The sequence below is a fragment of the Balearica regulorum genome, chromosome 2, assembly GCF_011004875.1.
Source record: "Balearica regulorum gibbericeps isolate bBalReg1 chromosome 2, bBalReg1.pri, whole genome shotgun sequence".
Lineage (NCBI taxonomy): Eukaryota > Metazoa > Chordata > Aves > Gruiformes > Gruidae > Balearica > Balearica regulorum.
The window spans coordinates 61,306,764-61,328,009 of NC_046185.1; the positions used below are offsets into that span (position 1 = coordinate 61,306,764).

A 21,246-nucleotide genomic window follows, 5' to 3' on the forward strand; every position below is an offset into this window, starting at 1 on the left:
TTCACTCAGGCATTTTATGGTATGTCACCAGCAAATGTCCAAAGAAGCAGAAACCTTAAGAATTTAAAGTTTGAAACAGTTAACTTGCAGCTAAATCTTCATAACTTCTCATCTAAAAAAAGATTTGTAAAGGCCTAATGAACTGTTAGGGATGAGAACTGAAAATTATCACACACTAGATTCTTCTGCGTCTTTGAAAGAAATACAACCTTACTTTAGTTTCACATAAAAATAAATTCCAGTACTCTCATTTATTGTGTTAAATCATAGAAAGGGTAGCTATAATAATGCATGAGAAATTGCCTTTTTTCACCTTTACTGACCTAGAAAAAAATGAATAGATTTCACTCACTTAAATAAAATACATCTGAACTGAGATTAAAATTAGAAATGTATTCCTGAACACATAGATAAGATAGAACTGTATTCAATACCTGATGACTATAACTGTCATGCTTGAGTTGGCCTCCCATTCTCTAAAATGGACTCCTTTATGTACCGCACTACATTAAAGACGACTGTTAATCTTCAGTGTGTTAAATACACCAGCGAAAGAAAAAAATAAATACTGAATTTCTTGTGGATTTTACTTCAAGAAAGTGCATTTGAGACAGCCAAACATGTCAGTCTTGAAAAAAGAAAACAAAAAAAACCCCCAAAAAAACACAAAAGTTTTGCAGAAATTTAAACCTTGCCTCCTATGAAAAGAGATATCTTATAAAACATAGGATGGAGCCTGTCACTCAAACATTTCAGAAGGAGATGATTTAAATCCTGTTGTTTGGTGAGGTTTTCTCTTGTTGTTGTTTTGGGTTGGTATGGGTTGTTTGTTTGTTTGTTTGTTTGTTTATAGTTTTTTCCTCCTAAATGGATATGCAGCTGTAAAATGGACTTTGTTAGGAAACTGCAACCTACCTTTTGTTATTACTAGGACGTATGTGACAACAACACGCTCAAGATAATTTCTTCAGTATTAGAATAATTTTGAACTTTAAAGGATTTCTGGTACCCTCTATGGCTCTAATTATAATGAAGTTGCTACAGTTTTCAAACTATATTCAGCATATACGGCAAGAAGAGTGGGTAGTAAAGTTTGCACACATTCAACAACTCCAGTGACATTAACAGGTTGGGACCAAATCTTTGGAGCTTCTGAAATATGGAATCAGGCTTATTCTCAGAAATGAGGAAAATCAGAGAAGTCAAACCACTACTGGGAAAAGAAATCTGAAATGTTTTTTGGTAATGATATAGATGCCATGCACTTCCTCAAAAAAAAAAAAAAAATCACATTTTTTCTTAAGTAGATAGTGTTAGTATCTTTTGTATCTCTTCCTCTGCCACCTGAAGATTTGTTAATTTTGGCATTTCTGTGGATTGCAGGTTTTGCAGACCATGAAAGCAAAGGAAAAACTCATGCAGCATCTGTAATTAGAAAGATTTATTGTAAGCAAAGAGGATGGCTGAATTTTTCATCTAATACCAAACTGAGTATTTCAGGTATAGTAGGAAATCTATAGATTTCTCCTGACTTTAGATCCTATTTTGAAGCCTTGGTTTCAGACTTTACGAAAAGGAAGAGGAAATAGAACAGAACTGGAGTGGAAGGAAGATTTCACATTCAAGTACATCTGGAAAGATTTTTGCCCCACTTTTGAAGAGGTATTACCAAAAAAAGAAACCAAAACAAAACAGAATTACAGGGGGAGTTTAAATTTCTACTTTTATTGTCAGTCAGGCCAAGAAATTCTCAGCAAATACCCAACAGAGACTATTGAAACTGCATAAAAAAAACAAGTCATGGAGTTATGACCACTCCACTACAATATCCAGACAAGTATTTCTTCTACAATACTCAGAATTACTATGTAGTTGATAGTATTGGTATGTTCATAGTTACCATCTGACACCCCCCGGAAGGTAACTCAATCTCATTACAGCGCATAGGGGTATGAACTACAGTGATACTACTGAAATACTATTGCTACATGACTGAAGATTCTGCAGCACCAGCAAAATTATCTTAATACAAAACCCCACTAACACTTGCTACTAAAAATAACAGAGCACTAGAGGAAAATAATGGAGGGATGGGAGGTGTGTCAGCAAATCCAAAATTCTTGTGAGCAAATCCAAAATTAGGGAACAGTTCCATTATGACACTGTATGATATCGATTTCTAAAACACAGGGAGAAGGTTAGCACTGAAATGGTACCAATTATCTAAAGAAGTTGTAATATATTTTAATTCAACATCTTAACCTTTCAGTTGGGAGGGTTGGGTATTAGAAAGAAAGGATACCATCATACTTTCTTCTCTAGTTGAGGGCTGGTGACAGAAGTTTCCTAGCTATATTGAATCAAAAAGGCACAGACATGGAATTAGAGCTTTTCCCATGAACCTAAATGCATGCAATATATATGAGAAAATTTTTGGAATATGCTACATGAAAAACGTTCAGCTGTGAAAGCCAACAAATTGGTAATAATCATTCATTGAATTTCATAGCCTTTGTAATCCGACCTTTGGATTCCTGATACCAGAACTGTAACACATCAAGAGTAGCAATACTAAATTTATTATAATTGCTCCTTTTTTTTTTAAAAAAAAAAACTTTTCAGTTGATTGGTAATGGTTTAGTTACTCCATGACCTCTACAGTTTTCATTACTTCATAACTAAAGAAATGCGAGTCCATGCAGAACTGACCTGAGCCACAACAATACTTGGGCTCAGGGGCCCATTGTCTGTTAGGCAAGATGTAAGGCAGGTCTGTTGCCGTCTCTTTGCAGTGTCCCAAGGATAGGACATTTCATGCAGCGAGAGAGATTTGCTACAATGCTGTAGCCCAGGGAGATCTGAGAAATATGCATTGCAAGAAATCAAGGGAAGAGAGAGTGAAAGCACATCATTTATAAAAAAGCTTGACCAAGCAAGTCCGATTACCTGCACTGTGCAACAATTGTCACTAGAGCTCCATGGGAAGCACATTCATTTGTCACTTCCACCATGCTGTATCTCAAGACATACGAGTATTACATCAAATACATCCCTCAGTGGTCGGCTAGCGGCCTGCTTTCTGGCACATCTCAAATGCGTGAATAAATACTCTGGACTACACATGCTGCTCTCCATCACCCTATTTCATGCTGCTCTCCATCACCCTATTTCTAACCTCTTCGGCTTTTCCCCAGGTTACTCTCCATTACAGGTATTTGCGTTTGAAGTAGGTGAGAGTGCTCCTGCTGGGGCTCCAGGGCGTGCGGGACCCAGTATGGGGCAGGGTGCTGCCAGAGGGACGCGACCCAGAGCGGGGCAGGGTGGCATAGGCAGAGGGAGAGGTGGAGCGGGGTAGGGTGGTGTAGGCAGAGCGGGACAACACATTGTAGGAGGAGCGGGACAAGGAGCTGTACGGAGGGCGCGTGAGTGTGCCATAGGTGGTGCGGGACAAGGGGGAGTAGCCCGAGCGTCCCGCGGGGCTCCAGGCTGAGCGGGATGCAGGTGCCCACGTGGAGTGGGAGCCTGAGCGAGCAGTGGTGTCACAGGAGGGGCCCCACTGAGGGCCGCACACTGAGCGAGACCCCGGGGTGCCCAGGACTCGGGAGACTGAGCGAGAGGCAGGGGTGCAGAGGGAGCGGGCTGTGGTGGCTGCCAGGGGCCGTGGGGCTGGGGGGCATGGGAGGCAGGCTGCCGACGAGTCCTCAGGGCGAGTGACGGGCGAGCTGGTGGGGCGGGCCCCTGCAGCCCCCAGTGAGACGGAGGTGGGGGAGCACAGTGAGTGGGCTGCGGGGGGCCCCACCAGGCGTGGGGCTGGAGAGCACAGTGAGTGGGCTGCCGGGGGTCCCACAGGGCGAGGGGCTGGGGAGCACAGCGAGTGGGCTGCAGGGACACTCCCCATCTGCAGCCCTGCTGGGGTGCTGCTACGGGTGACAGGGCGGGGCACCGGGGAAGGTGCTGGGCAGGGGCCTGGGGAGCACACACCGTGGGCTACCGGGGTGCTCAGGGGTTGGGAGGGCAGGGTGGCCATTGGGCCACATGGAGGCTGGGCAGTGGGAGAGGGCGCAGAGCCGCAGACGACGTGCGAGATGGAGGCAGCAGGCACTGAAAGGGGAGCTGGTGCTGGCATGGGACTGCTGACGGCATGGGCTACCGGAGAGCACACAGGGTGGGATGGTGGAGCAGACATATGGGTAGGGACCGCCTGGGTTGTTGCAGTGGGACCAGAGCCAGCCATGAAGTGGGTCAGCAGGGCACTCACCGCATTATTCGCGGGGACAGAGACAGAGTAGGACATTGGCCCCCCTCCGCCTCCAGGCTGTTGGGTGGGAGCAGGGCCCGTCTCAAACACCACGTGAGGCATAGGAGGGCACACAGGGTTGGATGTTGGGGCAGGCATGGAGCCATACATGGACGGAGGCATCGGGGTGCATGTAGCAGGAGGCACGGTCTCACATATTACACGGAAGCCAGGATCGCATCCCAGGTCAAAGGCAGGATTGATGCTTGGATTGAAGCCTTGGTTGCAGATGGAGTTGCATAAGGGATGGCCTGCAGGGAGGTACACGAAGTCGTACACAGGCTGGCCCCCTGCACTGCAGTTTGGGTTGCACACTGGGATACATATATATTCACACATGGAGTTGAACCCAGGGTCCGCCACGGGGACAGGACCAGAGCTGTTCATGGGCAGAGAGCCATTCTCACACACTGGGAGCGACCCATTCTGGCTGACGGGCAGGGTGCCGTTCTGGCCCACGGGGCTACACACTTCGGCCTTGGCGCATCCCTTGCAGTAGGCAAACTTGTGGCATCCGAGGTTGGCCAGGAGCCGGTGGCTGCCAAGCCTGTAAGGTGTGAACTCCACGATGGTCCGTGCCTGTTGGTTAGATGCCAGCGTTCCCAAACTAGACAAAGAAAAGAAAAAAGAATTAGGACATTGGGTAGCTCAGAGACCTGAAGTGCTATAAGATGAGTGCACACAACTAGGTTTGCTTTGTTGTGACACGTTTTCAGAGACAAACTCTTATGACAACTTTGTTATTCTTGCCTTCCTCCAAAAAAGACTTGCTGTGTTGTGCAAAGCGTGGTAACAACTTCTGTCCCAAAAAGGAGATTTGGAAAACTCCCTTGGTCAATTCCGTAATTGGACCTGGAAACTCATTCATAATACTCTCTTAAATTCTTCTTCAAAAATGTAGCACCTTTCTGCCTCAAAAATATAGTTATTGCTTCCCATTTCCAGTAGTCTAAGTTGAATCAGGCAGCTTTGTGGAATCGAGTTCTTTATTATTCAGTGAGAACAATTCCTAATTGCTTCCCCTCAAAACTAGTCATACTTCTGTCAGTTCTCCTTGTCATGAAGAACAGCAATGCATATTAATAACCAGCCACTTTTCCTAGGATGTTATAGCATCCTGGAAGTTTCCAGCTTCCTGTGATTAACATGTTACAAGCTTAGAATGCATATTGCTATTTCTCACTGTCATTTTCTAATTGTTCACGTATGTGGTGCCAGTTCATGAATATTTAGAGGAATTCTATTATAAAATCAATAGCATTATAAGGGCTGGGGGATCCAGCTAGAATTTCTTGTGAAGAAAAGACTGCATTCCCTTTCAGACAGAAATTTGAAACACATGCTTAAATTAAATCTTAAGAAAAATGAAGCAGCAGCATATCTTGCCAACTCTAAATGATCTATCAGTTTCAGGAGGAGTGAGGCTTTTAACGGAATCTCAAAGTAATAAGGGGCAAAAAATCCTGTTCAGGTCCTAAACACCAAAAATATTGTCTTCCTCAAAACCTGTTCTGATCTAGCACACCTTAGTCAACCACCAATATTATCCCTATTTCAACCCCCAATATTATCCTCATTTAAATAATTGATGATCTTACTCAATGGTCATTGGCTCTTTGAATAAACCACAGCCTTCTAACGTCATTACGCAGTTCTTCATATCTTCCTGGAGAGGATTGCAGAAGGAGATCTCTGCAGTACATGGTACTTTCAGCCTGGGCTGGCTCAGTAACTAGTCAGAAAATAAACACACACATTTTATGTTTTGTAATCCTTACAAAATTAACAATGAACAAAATTAATGTAAGGGGGGGGGGGGAAGAAAAAGGGTTGTTCATACACCTGTTTCTTTCTGATTTACTTCTATGATCTCTATGCATCACTCTAAGTCAATTGTTATACATTTAAAATCAAACTGATCTTGCTGAAATAAAAAATACAATAAAAGAAAAGAAAAAAGAAAGAATTTCAAGTTATCAGCATTGTACCTAGGAAGTGGCCAATAAGAGTCCTCAAGTCTACCTTTTAGATCACAAATCCCATAATTAAAGTTCTTTACCTTTACAATAACAGGTGGCCTGTTGATCACGATATCCCTGCTCACCATCAGAACTTCTCCACACTCTGGATCTGAGATAGCAACTATTTTCATAATGTTGTGATCACAGAGATAAGGTCCATATTGACTATATGATATACACAGTGGAATTTTTTTCACTGTAAAACAAATATATTTTAATTATTTTTTCTGATTTTTTTGGCTAATAAATATTTCCACTTTTCTTCCTCCTAAATTTTAACTGGCACTTACAATGGCTTAATTAAATATTAAGTTATCACAGCACCTTTGAAAACAGATGTGATTTTTCCTGGCTTAGGGTGATACATTGCTACCTTCAACAACCAGCTTCACACTTTTCATTTAATATAAATGTGTCAGGTCATTTACAAGGATGTTGGAGATGATGATGATGATTATTATTACTTTGGAAAATTTAATTCCAATGCAATTCTTAAAGCAATAATTCAAATGTAGGTAAATTTAAGCTTGGTAAAATAGAATGTAAATATCAGGTATGAACTTTCATCTTATAATAATATGTTTTAATTAAAGGGATCATTTTTCTTCCAGAAAAAGATATTAACCATGAAAACAAGTGTTTATGCTCTGATAAACCTTTGCACTTCCCAGCACACAGTATATCTAGAAATAATTACTTCAGTGCTCCAAACAAGTGTTTTGCAGTGGCTAATATCTTCTGGCCAAAGGAGACAAATTGTTTTTCTGATAAACAGCTGCAACTTTACCTTTTTTATTGAATGTAGAATCCAGAACTGAACTTTTAGTGCAAACAAGTTTTTAAATCATCATAAGAATCTCTAATCTTAAGAAATTAAGGAAAGACTACAATTTACCTGTCACTATAAATATGATATTGACAGTGTTGATTTTTGAGTGATCATCCTAAAGGCAATTCAGCTGTCAGTGTTTAATACTGTATTCATTTCACTTCCCACCACTATTAGGATGTCTCCACTAATCTTGAAAACAAACTGTCTCCTGAAAAAACCAGTGGACAAAACAGTATTAGACAAATTCATCTTCTTACCTTCCCTTGGACCCAGTGTGACATTCACACTGTCTTTCCAAAATTGATCCATTGGGTAACCACTGTAGGTTATTATTTGTGCACACAAATTAAACTTCAGGTTTTTGTTTTCACTACGCAAATTTTCAAGCAGCCAGTGCAGCTGGACATCTTCACCATACATTGGGCAGTTAGCCATCTTTAGCCTCATGTTAATACCGGAGTCACTCAAAAAAGGGTTTTTCAGAGATGACAACTCTCTCTCAATATGACAGTTGGAAGCATTGCAGTACCCTGGATGAATTCTTCTATAAGCCCGGTAATAGGCTTCTTTGTTTTTCACAGAACCTGTTGAAGAAGATACACGATAATCAATCTGCTGGGGGCACAAGAAGTCGTATCTACCTAAATAATAAAGATAATTAAATTTCTTCCTCCTTCTTCCTGAAACCTAATGTAGTGGCTCAGTGTCGAACAAACTCACCAGGTAATGAAACACAAGATACGGTAGTCTGAATGCATAGAAAAAAATAAATATTTCAGAAAAACCTTCATAAAATGTATTTTACTTTTATTAGTGAAGTTTAAAAATGGTCATGTAAATCTCAAAATGTATAGTTAGTGCCAAACTCAAAATATAACTCTCTGTAAGGGTTAGGGTGAATATGAAATGCTACCATGTGTCTCAAAAGGCAAAATACACCATTCAAAGATGCTATCAATTATTTTCCTTTTTGTTCCTTAAAAAAAGAAAAAGCAACAGAGCTTGCAATTTCATGCTCAGCTGTGATCCACTTTTCATTCCTTCTGGCAATTTTGCTGGTTGAACTCCTCCCTACTACTGGAAGATGAAAACCAGTAAGCAGTAGCCAAAAGTAAGAACATCAGAATATCCTAACAATACATCAATTTAGTAAGTAATCATATTTCCTGATAGAGCTGGTACAAGAAGCAACAAGGAAGAAGTTAATCCTGGGTTTAAAAGAATTTAGGAGGGGTTTAGATTATCTAAAGTCTGCTAATATTTTAAACCAGTATCTTTTCATCATACCTAGTTCATACTTGTAAGCCCCAGTGATATCTTCAAATTGCTCGCTGCCAACACTCTTGGTAATTAGATGTTGTCCACATGGCCAAGCATCACAGAAAAATTTTGTTTTTTTGGCATTGTTTTGGGAAAGCCAGCCAACATAGTTCGAATTTACTCGAGAAAACATATGATGACCATCATAGTCCAAGTCCAGTTCCCCTTCTCTGATGCTTCGAACCCATGTAGGACCGCTGCAAGCTGAACCTAAGCCAGATAACAAAAACGTTTTAATAGATTGTAACCTTAGTCGTAGAGAAACTCAACAACATAAATGAAGAAAACAATTACAATTATAGCAAACTGTTACCTCTGCCTGTTTCCAATGGTGTTGGATCCAGACACTGCCAATCACCACAGCACTGATTTAGGTCTCTGCGAGCCATCCAAGATTCATTCCAGCAGTGATATCGCCTATAGGATGCAGGAACATAGGATTAAAGACATCTCTCAGATCATCAAGTTCAATGCCTTGTGATGGAGGAAAACCGTGTCAGAGATGATAACCTTTTAAGCAACTGAAGAGTCTCTATGTCTTAAGACTGTTAATGGTGTTTGGGGACAGGAGTTGTTTTTTTGCTTTATATCACTTAGACTGGAACTTTGTTCCAGGACCCAGCAGACCTGATGATTGCAAAACATTCTTCTTATAGCCCTCTTTAATTGATAACGTGCCAACACAATTCTTTTATATTATTAGGAAAATAGTTTATTTTCCTAACATTTTCCTCCTGGTTCTTTAGAAGATAATCACATACTGTCTTAGTCTTCTTTGTAATGGCTTAACACAGTATAAACCCTTAAGTCTTTTGTGCTAAAATAAGATCCTCATTCCCTTAGTATTTCAGTTTGACCTCATCTTTTTGACAGGTCAAAGGCAGAAAATTCATTAAAAGCTCTCACAGATGAGACTTGGATACAAACAAAATCCTGGTGCAGTGAAACTATGAACATATGGGCCAAGGGTGAAAACATGAGATTCTGTTATGATGAGTGATGTCATAGTTATATGAACATGAATTGAAAGGTTTACAAGAATGAAGCAATCCATGATAAGGAGCCTCAGGAAGACAACATACTTGCCAATAAAGTGATTATGAATGAAGATAATAGTCCTAATATGTGATAAATTTTCCCTTGCATTTCATGATCTACTTAATATTTTTACAGCTACTAAGACTGATGGCCTTATTCTTTCAACTGAGAAGGATAAGCAGGTAGCATCAATTGTCAGAAATGTGGGGGGGGGGGTTAATATTTTTTTTAAATGTAGATTGAGCAGACTCTCCCTTCAGTAATTTTATGTTTTTGAAATCCATTATTAGGAAACTGAATAGACTTTCCACACCAAAGAAAGAGATACACTGAACTGCTAGATTTACATTAGTCTTTCTATCATTTGTTTTTTGACAAAACAAAAAGAGCTTATTTATTTCTTATTTACCATAGCTTGTCTTTACCACACAGGTTTCTTCCAGTACAGTCAAAAATCTCATTGATACCAAGAGGATTCTCAGTTGAGCATGGAAAACAGAAGTTCGTGACAACACGGCTTGGAATTCCCAAACACCTCATCACTGTAAGGAAAAATATATTCGTGAGTCATTACAAATGGTAATTAATCAAGTAAGTCCGTCATTTATTTTATAAATAATTCTTCTATATTCTACTTTATGATCATATAAACACAATGGATAAGAGGCAATATTTGGAATGCAGTGATTCTGTCTTCAGAGCTTCCTTTAGTGGTTGAAAAGTAGTCTGAAAATAGCCTAGCAGAAATTGCTTGTTACTGTTCCAGATTTAAAAAACCCCCAAAGAGATCTGTTGTTAGTTCAGAATTAACAACCTTGACCCTGCATTAATAAAATACCAGTTAGAAATTAACTTCTTTTTTTTTTTTTTGTAAACAGATTGTATTACATATAGATTCATCAATGGAATATCAATGTAATTTTCTTCAACATAGAAGAGGGTTCAGTAAATAAATGGTATAAATTTGGAACTCAAATTTTTGTCTGTAGAGTTTAGTTCATTATTATCTCGTCCTTTGCAGTAAAACCAGATAGGAGCCTGATGCTCTTATGTTTTGGAGGAGACATTGCTAGAGGTCTTCTTACTGTTCATAACTTAGTGTTTTTTCTTGTCTTTCAAACCTCCCCCAAAGGGTAAATTTTGGCTCCACAATGCTGCATTTGCTCTGTGTTTTAATAAAAGCTGCAGTACTGAGAGCTGCATGGTATAAAGGTCACAGAAAAGACAGTACTGCTTTTTTTCTTGCTCTTCACACTGTATAGGAAAGCAATAGGCTGATAATAACCACTATGTTAAGAGCCACACTGTATCATAACAAGAAAAAACATTCCATTTCTTTTCTAGTAAAATGCTTATGAGTAATATTATTCCAGTACTTTTTAGTGTCAGAGGTTTTTCATCCTGGTTTTCTCTCTTCCCTTTTGGATAACTAGGTAAGGGCAGACTGAGATATCATACCTGTGCACATTACTGAAGCAAGAGACCCACAGTACCCATATCTGACTGGCCTGCATCTGCCATTGTACCACTGCTGAAGAATAGGGACACTTCCATTCCAGGAAAATGGCTTTGTTCCTTTCAGGTAATCATTGTTTTCTGGAATCTTCATGATACTATTAGTGGTATGGCTGCTTATCTAGAAAGAGAAAAAAAGATCTTTTTATAGCTGACCATATCTTCACATCCTAATCCTATCACAGAATCATCAGAGATTAGTGTTACAAGTTAGTTTTTCCTGTGAATCTGAGCACAGAAAAGATTTTTCCTGCTACTCCTACCATGTTAGATTACAGTGCAATTTGTCCTTCTATAATATAATGAAGTGTGACCCCATCTATTCAGAGGTCACACATCCCTAGAGGTCTTACCATGTGATTTACCACCATGCTGACATGCACAGGATCATTGCGCCAACAATGATCTCGATCAGAGCCGTGATGGTAACTCGCACCCATGTCTAGGATCTTCAAGCAGATATCCAGAATCCCATCTTCAAACTGAGGAAAGACAGGTTAACACAGGCATTATGGTATTCTGACATTGATGAAGTTCCTTTCTCATCAGTAGTGCAGTCTTTTTCATTATACATGAGCTGCCCTGCCTCCTCTCCTGCCTTTTTTCTGCCTTTTTTTTTTTTTTAAACTCCTAGTGGTCTGCATGGTTTTGTCTGTCTGCCTGAAGGAAAACCAAAGATAATCTCTTTAGAAAACATGCCATTTTTTGACCAATGGAACAATTTTCCTTCAGAAGCAATATTCTGCTTCACTTTTTCCAAGAACATTCTGCAGTTTCCTTAATTTTACTACAGAAAACTTCCTTCCAGTTGTTTGGGCTACAGTGAGATTCTCAAACATTTTGTTTTGTGCATGCATAGTCTGGACTGGTGCTACAAAACTTTTGCCCTCTATAACATAGCATATGTTTCTGAAAAATATGGATAACACTTCATTTATCCATATATGGATGACATCTACTTCTGAACAAGTCTTCAAAAAATACCTGTCCAAAGTGCCATGGTCTAGAGGTAATATGCTTGTGGACTCCTTCATACAGTATCCCATGTTCATTCAGAACATATTCTTCCCTATGGGCCTGATTGTCCATATACACAGGGTCATCTGGAAAAGATGCAGAGCTATTAGTCATACAATAGGTTCATTTCTAGTACTTCTGTATCTCCTATTTCACTGGATACCTCTTTCTTTTCCTACTTTTGATTTATACTTTTAAACATGTTCTAGGATATGGGCTCTTTAAACATTCACAGGCAATTCATTTCTGCTTACAGCTAGATATTATTTTTATTAAGTCTCTCCCTGATGTAGCACACCTGAATTACAGAGCTTGCAATTTATCTTCACACTAAGCTGTTCTAGGAGTTGAACACTGTGTACTTAGAGTTGTGTATCTGATTTTGATCAAATGAAAAGCACAATGTGGATATTTGCCATGTAATGATTTTTGGCAAGTCTACAGACTCCACAATTGCTTGCCACCAGAACCAGATCTATAGAACTTCATTTGTATTTGTACTATATTATTTCATGTCAATACCACAGAATTCACAGAATCGCATAATGGTTGAGGTTGGAAGGGATCTCTGGAGGTCATCTGGTCCAACCCCCCCCTGCTCAAGCAGGGACACCTACAGCTGATTGCCCAAGACATGTCCATATGGCTTTTGAATATCTCCAAGGATGGAGACTCCACAACCTCTCTGGACAACCTGTGCCAGTGCTCAATCACCCTCACAGTGAAAAAGTGTTCCCTGATGTTCAGAGGAAACCTCCTGTATTTCAGTTTGTGCCCATTGCTTCTTGTCCTATCAAGCCATTGTAAAAGTGGTGGTGGGGAAATTACATTACATCCTTAATACCATTAAGAAACCAAATCAAAACCCTGGCTCAGGACAGTCTTGAACTTGCAGAAAAAATAAAAAACATTAAAACAAAATCTCTCCCTGTTTCTCATTATTTCTGTGACTTCATCCCTTACCAGCTAAGTAATAAATATGTTCAACATTTTTACTCATCACTAGCATTTTTCTTAAAACTATCTGATCATCACTAGAGTTCTTACCTGCACACCAAGGGTTAAAAAGGACATAAAAATCTCCAAGACATCGCTGATATGTATGACCACAAGATGTGATTTGTATATTGAGAATATAACGGCCAATGCAGGCATTGGAGGGAGGAAACACACTGATATTGATGCATTTTGGCTGATGAATTTTGTAGGAAGCACTCCAGCAGGTTTGATCTAGACATCTGCCCATTGGGAAGGTACGTTTCGTCTCATTTGATTCGCAGGGTCTGAGGCCTTTTCAGGAAAAGAAATAAAACTTCAATCAGACTAAACAAAGCACATGTAAAAGGCAAGCAATTTGCCTAGCCATCATTTGCAATGCAAAGCTCCCAAGGGTGGATTTCTCTTTTAATTTGTCACTTCTGTAGCAGGGTGAGAAAATTTTATGTGTTAGCAGAACTGCCTGAGTTAGGGGAAGGTAGTCTTTTCACACAGAAAATGAATGAGCAGATACTATTTGCCACTGAAGACTATGGGAAATACTACTTACCACCAAAGGACTGGGAAAGACTACACAGAGTTTGGGAGTGACTACCTGTCTCCACGGTGAAAATGGCCTGGTCCGCGGAGTCATCCCATTCCCGATTCTGGAAGCGAGCATAAAAGCTGAAGGCTTGCCCTCTCCTTATTATCTGTCTGTCAGTTCCGAAGAAATGGGTATTATGAATTTGGCAGTTGGAAGGACAGTTCAGGTCGACTTCCCCCAGTTCAATGACTGCAGGATGGAAAAAAGAACACAAAAGGAAATACAGATAATTGTGTATCCATTGTTGGCTGAGGTCAAGATTACATGAAAGAGGAGATAATGATGAATGAAAGATAATTGGTTTGAAAAATTCATTCAAGAGTTCGTTCAAAATTCAGCAACACTGAGACTGAGACATACATCCATAAAAGTATCCTTATAGGATAGTTCACCACTTCCCTACCTTTCAGGTGGAAACTTGTACAACACTTTAATTTATAAAGCTATGCTACAAGTTTCACATCTTCTATATAGTCCTCCTTTCTTTATAAATACCTGATGCTAAGGGATGATATTAGTATCTCTACTTGAAAAATTGGTTTCATGCTGTAATATTCTTTCCACATTACAACATGCTGTCTACAGACAGCTACTTTTCAACCACAGCTAGACAGCAAGCATTTTGCATATGCTATCAGTTGAGAGCTGTTTTTTTAACACGTAATATAATAATAAAGTAAATTGAATAAATAAAAGATTTGATAACAAATGTGGATGTTTGAAAGCTTAAATGGCACTCCAAATGAGTTATGAAAAAAATAGATATGAGTAAATATCCCCCAAAATTTTCGGTACTGTTAAATATGCATGCAAATGTCTCAATCTGCATTTCCCAAAGTCATAAAAGGGTTCCAGACATCTTTGAGGAACTTAATGGAGAAGGAAATATTCACAAATTGTGACATTCAAAAAAATGCTGACAATCTATCCCAAGTGCTATGATTACCTTGACAAAAACCTTGGGTGATCACCCCTCAGGCATCTTGCCTGGATATCAGCCATTTCACAGGGGTAATTATAATTCTGGTGACAGAAGGATGGGTGGCAACACTCATTTTTACTTATTTGCATACGACTTCTTATTTTCAAAAATGCTCCACTCTAATTGAAGACAATGGGAGCCACAGATTCTCAGCAGTTTTGGAAACTAGGCTTACTGAACTACAAAGTCTTGTATATTATTTTAATTCTAAAGGGTTAAGTTTGGTCCTGCTAAACCTGCAGAACAGCCAAACAATGCAACTTCTCTAACTATATTGGCACTAAGTTGAATACAGGGTTAGCATTTAGGGGAAACTAATTTTTCCCATCCAGAACCAAGGGTGTATTCACATAAAAGAAGACTCATAGCTAAGCTCATGGGACCGGCACACTTTTAACACAAATCAGTGGAGTTTCCCAGGATCACATCCTGAAGTAAATCATAATTGAAATGAATTGGGAGGGGAAGGTGCCTAGGGAAGGAAGAAAAAAAAAAAAAGCATCTTTTTCTGATTTGTTTCCTTGATCCAAAATAATTTCATTTTTCATCTAACCATTTAAATTTATTAATGTCTTGGTCATTCAGCTCTTCAGCAAAGATCAGCAGATAAATGCAGACCTGGGTGTTACTCATGTTAAAAACATGCACTCTGTCAACAACAACCAAAAAATACAGCAATGCATTACATCATTATTGCTCATGAATGCATCATACCTGCTGACAAGAAAGAGTAACAGAATTGAACTGAAAATCTCATCTCTTAATGAGAGTTGTCAACCATAATGCAAAGTGTTCTGGTTGAACAGAAAGGATTAGAAGTGCTGACAGCACGTATGACAAATTCCTATGGTCAAGAACACTGAAAGAACCTGATGGATCCTCACCCATCCTCTGGAGGCGTTTATAAACCAAGACAACTAGACTTCATCCACTCATTAATCCAGCTGAACCGGAACATCAGGGAGTTGAGATATTACAAGTTTCCCAGGGAAGTTCTCTAAAGTCAGCCCACAGTTTGCTTATCAGAGTTAATTATCACAACTGGATCACAAAGGAGCTAACAACTGCCTTCTCAGAGGAATAAGTAAAGGGTAATCAGTTTCACATCTCTTACTGGTTTTCTTTCTTTGGTAGAAACCCGACCTCCAGTACCAGTCGCTGGGTTTTCTCTATCAATTCACATTTTGCCTTCATTCCAGAGAGAATACTTCAGGTATCCATTGTGAAATAATTGCTTCTAGCATGAGAATACTGAAAATTGGTACTTTATTATTAGTACATTAGTAGTATATGCTGGAAATAAAATGTATTATTTTCCATGCTCTTATTCTCAGAATTGGCTGTTGTTTCACCAGTTCTTCTCTGTAGCTCTCTTTTCCCTTTATAAAAGGAAATGTTTTTTTCAAAAGTTTTTTTTTCTTTCTCATTGTGTCCACAAATAAAATCTAAACCATAAAAGTAATCCCTAGATTTGATTCCACAGAGCAATATGTCCTTTTTTTTTTTTCTTGTCCTACACCATTTAATTATTTCCACTTTCAGTACTGAGTCAAGTGATAGTAAAAGTTCAAGACACTCACCTTCCATTTTTCTTCTACATGTACTAGTATCTGAAGTACAGTACTGGTGGAGGTACCTGCTTCTCAGCAAGATGCACTGCAAGGTCTGGCTGATCTCCTCCGCGATCCGACCTAATTTCCTCTCCGTAACATTTATATTCAGAACTAAAAGGCTGTCACACATATTGCATCAACAAAATACCAGTTTACAAAGAAGCCCCACCCATGTGTCTACTGATGCTCATAAATGATTCATGTTAACTTCCAGCATTATTAGGGAGAGTCCTGCGGCTGAAGGGAGGGAGAGATCTTGGTACCTCACCTATAGCATAGTACTCGCAACGTCCCACAACTTGCCATGTCTCAAAAATATTTTAAGGCCAGGATGAATCTAAACACATTTCAGCGTAAGCCATTATTTTTAGCCATTTAAAGTTCCCATAAATCCCAGCACGTACTGTTCCCTTCTGGCTAGACATCTTCAATCACCTATGGGAAAGCAATAAAGAATCCTAGACTTATGCTGAATTTAGACTCTCTGAATATGATCATCAGTGGATATTTTCATTATAAGCAGAAATCTCAGCTTTCAGAAAGTCTGCATAGCACTCCCTCCAAGTGGAGGTCAGAGTAAAATAAACAGTTACAGACTTTCCCAGCTAAATTGTAAAATAAACACAAGAGATGCATTAAAGATTTTTGAAGTTGACAGTAAAATTTAATCTAAAAATTACAGAATTTATTTATACTTTGTGTGTATTTAAGTTCTAGCACACAACCAGTTTTGCAGCTTCTTAGCTTACTCTATCTCCCTTCCCCTAAAATTATGAAAACCATTTGAGATTTTTCCAGTAATTTCTGTGAACAGAAAACATTTAGATATTTTGACACAAAAATGTATTATTTCATATAGGTGCCAGGCATATTTAAAATAAAACAAAACAGCTACAACAGTGTTCTCTCTGCACAGTCAATGATGAGGAGGACATCAGCCTGCAAATAGGAGAGATGGATTGAAATTTCCTGTGCCAAACCAGAGTGAACATTTGCTACAGTTACCTCCTATCCTTCTTATGCCTCTATGCCAAGCTTTACTCCATAAGATATCCTTTGAATCCCTCCAAGTTATTCTACTTTGTATTAAAAAAAACCCCTAAAACTAAAAAAAAAACCCAAACAAATCCAAAACCAAAACCCAAACCAAAAAATCATTCATTGATATAGACAGAACACAATGACTGAAGTTCAGTGATTTGCATAACTTCCTGGATTCTAGATTCTAGACAGTGCTTTAAGAAATCATAAAATGAAACAGCTTAACTAACAGTGAAATAACTTAGTAAGCATAACTTAATTCAGGTATTATGAAATCACAGAAATTAAAGCAAAGCAAAGAATCATCACATCAACAGTGGGTTTGGAAGAGAGTGGTTAAAATAGTTGTATGACTGATGCATAGGAAAGTGAACATATTATTCAATGTGTTCATATTCGAAATTTGTAAATATTTGGCTAGTCAATAGGCAGACATCAAAAAATATGTGAATACTAAATATTTGATTCATTTCTCATATAGCTTAAAACTTTCTTTTTCCTAGTATGTCATTTGACTATTAAACTTCAACTCACTAAAAAATGAAAAATTAAAACTAATACTATCCCATAAGAAATAATTTAGCTGCCATAAACACAAAATCAACTTTAAGTCAACCTGTAAAATGGGAATAGAAGTGGTCTAGTCACCCATCAGAGACCTACCTACAAAAGTATGTCCATACTAGTGTCCAGAGAACAGAAAAGTATCAAGTTAGTCACAGTTTCCAAGAGCAGATTAAAATCCCCTCAAATACCTCTAGTTCAATCACCTACCTGAAATATTTTGGTAAATGAAAGCCTATGACAAATAAAAGAAAACAAATAAGCATCAGTAAGTGGCTGCACCTGTGTGTTCAAAGAGACTTAATTAAGAGTTTAAAATAATAAAGGCCTGAATCAGGAGCAGAACACTTTCTGTATGGATATGAGTCACTGACTTCAGTAAGTATGTTTGCTTAGATCCTTGAAGCTTCTTTGGTGCCTATCTGTCTCTGCAGGATCACTGTACAGATACCCAGGGTTTGCAAAGCCATCCAATTGCTGTTGCCAGCTCACAGCTATCAGACTGGTTGGTCCTCTCACTCAGGCCCAAGTCCCAAGTGCCTAAAGTAAGAATCTTTAACAAGGTAGAAACTCATAGTAGACTAGCTCTTGAGGTGCGCTCAGTCTATTCTTACTCCTCTTGCCTTCCAAACCTTGTATCAGATGAGTCGGACTCAGGTTGTCCATGCAACAGGGTCACTACCCTAAAGAAAGGAGTGTGGGAGACTGAGCACAAACAGGAAATGGAGATACAGTTCAAAGAAAGGTTTTGCCTCCCAGCTTATGTCCCGTCTAAACAACCAATGCATCCTGATTGCTGACCTCCAAGGCAGGTTGCTGCCCTCTGCCCAAGGAGTCTCCACCTGGATAGAAACTGTCCCCTTCCCTGCCCGACAGCGAGGTGCGCCAGGCTAAGGCCGATAGACCCTTGTCCCAGCTGGGGGTGCTTTCCCCTCCACCTCCATCTTTTCCCCTAACACTTCACTCATCATTCACTCAAGCTGTCTTCTCCACATTACTATGGTATCTTTCTTACACATCCAAAGGTCCCTGAAATGTACAAAGCAGCTGATATGCCTGATGCAGGCCTGAAAATTCTGCAGGATAGCACATTCATGAAGATTTAAGCACTTCCAGCATTTAAGCCATTTGGATTATTAAGTTTCTTTAAAGACCTTGACTTTGGCCCTTACCACACAAGTATCTATGCAATAATAGATTAGAGAGGATTTTTTAATTTCTGGAGCAATTGGTACTTACAGTAGTACAGACTACATTTACCTTTTACAACAGGTCTGGGGTTTTTTGTGTTGGTTTTTTTTTTAAACATTACTTGCATTACAATAGACTGACATATGATGAGTATTGACAAAGTCAAGTGGTGTGCCTGCTAAGGCTCTGAAATCTTCATAGCTTTCAATTGCCTATTATGCTAGTAGGAAAGGGCGAGGATTGAAGAACAGGGCATCGCAATCACAGAAAGAACACCTGTGAACAGCACTGATGGAGCTCCACAGCATCGCTAATATATTCGGGAACAATAGAGAAGTCGCAGTAATCAAGCATCCAAGGAATCCTTTCAAGAAAAAGGAACACAAAATGACAGCTCAACAGGGGATAAGGGAAAGAATCAGAAAATATGTGAATTGTGATTAACGTGTTTTGGTGAAAGTGCCATCTAGTGGAAAGCTGGGGTAACTACAGTGCTTAAAAAAACATTTTAGCTACTCAACTTAAGCATGTGGCAATAGGCAGCCCTAAAGTTCACTTTTTTTGCACTTGGTTGTATAATTTTATTCTTTTGACCATTGGACCTGGAGTTCACCTTATTAATGAGCTTATAATTTTGTAGAAATAGCAATGAATGGTGGAGTAAAAATTTACCTGTCAAGACAGGATATTTGGAGGCATTAACTGGCATCACTGCCTGATTCTGAGTTCAAGAATAATCATGTCTAAAGAGAAAAGGGGATAAGAAGAAAAAAACTTGGATGCCATAGGTTAGCTGTAAAATAAGCACATATTTGTTAGGAATCCACATCCAACATTTAGAAGCTTCATATTACAAGGGCAATAGGCTGACAAACTAACATGAACTCTGTCACAGAACACACCCAGAAGTTTCTTAAAATTCATAAATCAATTTGCAATGAGGGTGCCTTTCATTAAAGAACCTGAAAGCATCGGCAGCTACTCTGTTGAGTGTAAGCAAGTATTACAACAGCCTGTTTACAGTCGAATTAGGACAAAGAAATGCTTCAAATGCAATCTTAAACAAGAAGCCTGTGTGTTTTAAGAAGTACATGGCAGCTTTGACTTTCTAGAAGCTGGAGGAAATTAGTAGCATTAAATAATTATAGGTGGTTTCTGACACAACAAAACCACCAGTCTTCATACAAAGAAACCTAAAAATCCTTCAAGGCAGCTCCCATCCAAGCTTTGGAGTCCACAGGACTCGCTTTGCATTCTGACAAAGCTACTTGCTTCTCCTGTCTCTTAGCCTTTTACTGGGCTTACATTAACTGTGTAAGCCACTTTTTTTTCTCCATTTAATAGGATGTTTTTTCCAAATATCCACAGTGCCGATGAGAAAGGCACACACCTATAAGGTTGCAGTATATGCAGAATGCAGAAAGGTCAAACAATTATAGGATGTGTACCTCATAAGAGCAAGCAACAACATCATTTGTGCTTAAGGCATATTGTCTTCACATTTAGAACAGAACTCAGGTAAAATGCTAACCTGAGTCATGCTGTAGGCCTTACCTCTGTACTTTACCTTTGCTCTATAGCACTTCCATAGCCATTTTTTTAATTGGCTCTTTTTTCATGTACCTTAATAACAGTAGCAATGGTGGCCGGGTTAACTTAATAGAATAGAACTATAAACATTGCATAAATTGCAATGAATATGTTTCAATAAAAAGAAAAAAAAAATTTGTCTACCAAAAAAAACCCCCAACTAACCCTTTTGCACAAACTGTATCTAGAATTTATAGCTGAGTAATTTGCCAGGTAACCTACTCTGAGTACTTCAAATTCACTTTCAGATGAGCTTGTTCACAACTGTATTTAAAAACGGAAGTGGAATAAGCTAGCAGTACTGTAAATTCAAACCTCAGCTCACTGAGCAGTAACTTTCCCACACAGAGAAACCTATAAATCACCAGGCCTGTGATTATAACCTACCAGCCTAACTGCCTAAGCAATGGAGTAGATATCATGGATCTTTTACCTGGACAGGCAATGCTAATTGGAAAAGATTCAGTCTATCCAGTGTGAGTTGAAAGAATGAAAGAAGGAGGGACATTTGCTGGGTTGGATCACAGGAGGGTCTCTGGAAGAATGCAAGTTGGCTCCTATTCTGTTCCTTAATTTAAAGGTTCAACATTTAATAAAGCTTGCTTGTGTTTTAAAAAATCCATTTTCTCCTCTAATGCTTTTT

General features: G+C 39.1%; 1 protein-coding gene and 1 long non-coding RNA gene across 2 annotated transcripts; both read right to left on the bottom strand.

Annotated features, from left to right (window-relative positions):
• Positions 1-1,708: 1,708 nt before the first annotated feature.
• LOC104643292 (protein-glutamine gamma-glutamyltransferase 5-like) lies at positions 1,709-13,877 on the bottom strand. The gene is made up of 12 exons (XM_010312545.2): positions 13,632-13,877; positions 13,088-13,330; positions 12,008-12,126; positions 11,377-11,505; positions 10,967-11,144; positions 9,918-10,050; positions 8,784-8,887; positions 8,438-8,680; positions 7,408-7,734; positions 6,357-6,514; positions 5,896-6,029; positions 1,709-4,904 (listed from the first exon to the last, which is right to left on the bottom strand). Exons 2-12 carry the CDS (start codon positions 13,284-13,286, stop codon positions 3,206-3,208), a joined length of 3,423 nt encoding a protein of 1,140 aa, XP_010310847.2. The 5' UTR covers positions 13,287-13,330; positions 13,632-13,877; the 3' UTR covers positions 1,709-3,205.
• A 2,228-nt stretch (positions 13,878-16,105) lies between these two features.
• LOC142600412 (uncharacterized) lies at positions 16,106-19,740 on the bottom strand. Its single transcript, XR_012833883.1, has 4 exons — positions 19,686-19,740; positions 19,290-19,377; positions 18,033-18,057; positions 16,106-17,156 (listed from the first exon to the last, which is right to left on the bottom strand). It is a non-coding gene; the product is annotated as an uncharacterized LOC142600412 (long non-coding RNA).
• Positions 19,741-21,246: the final 1,506 nt, after the last annotated feature.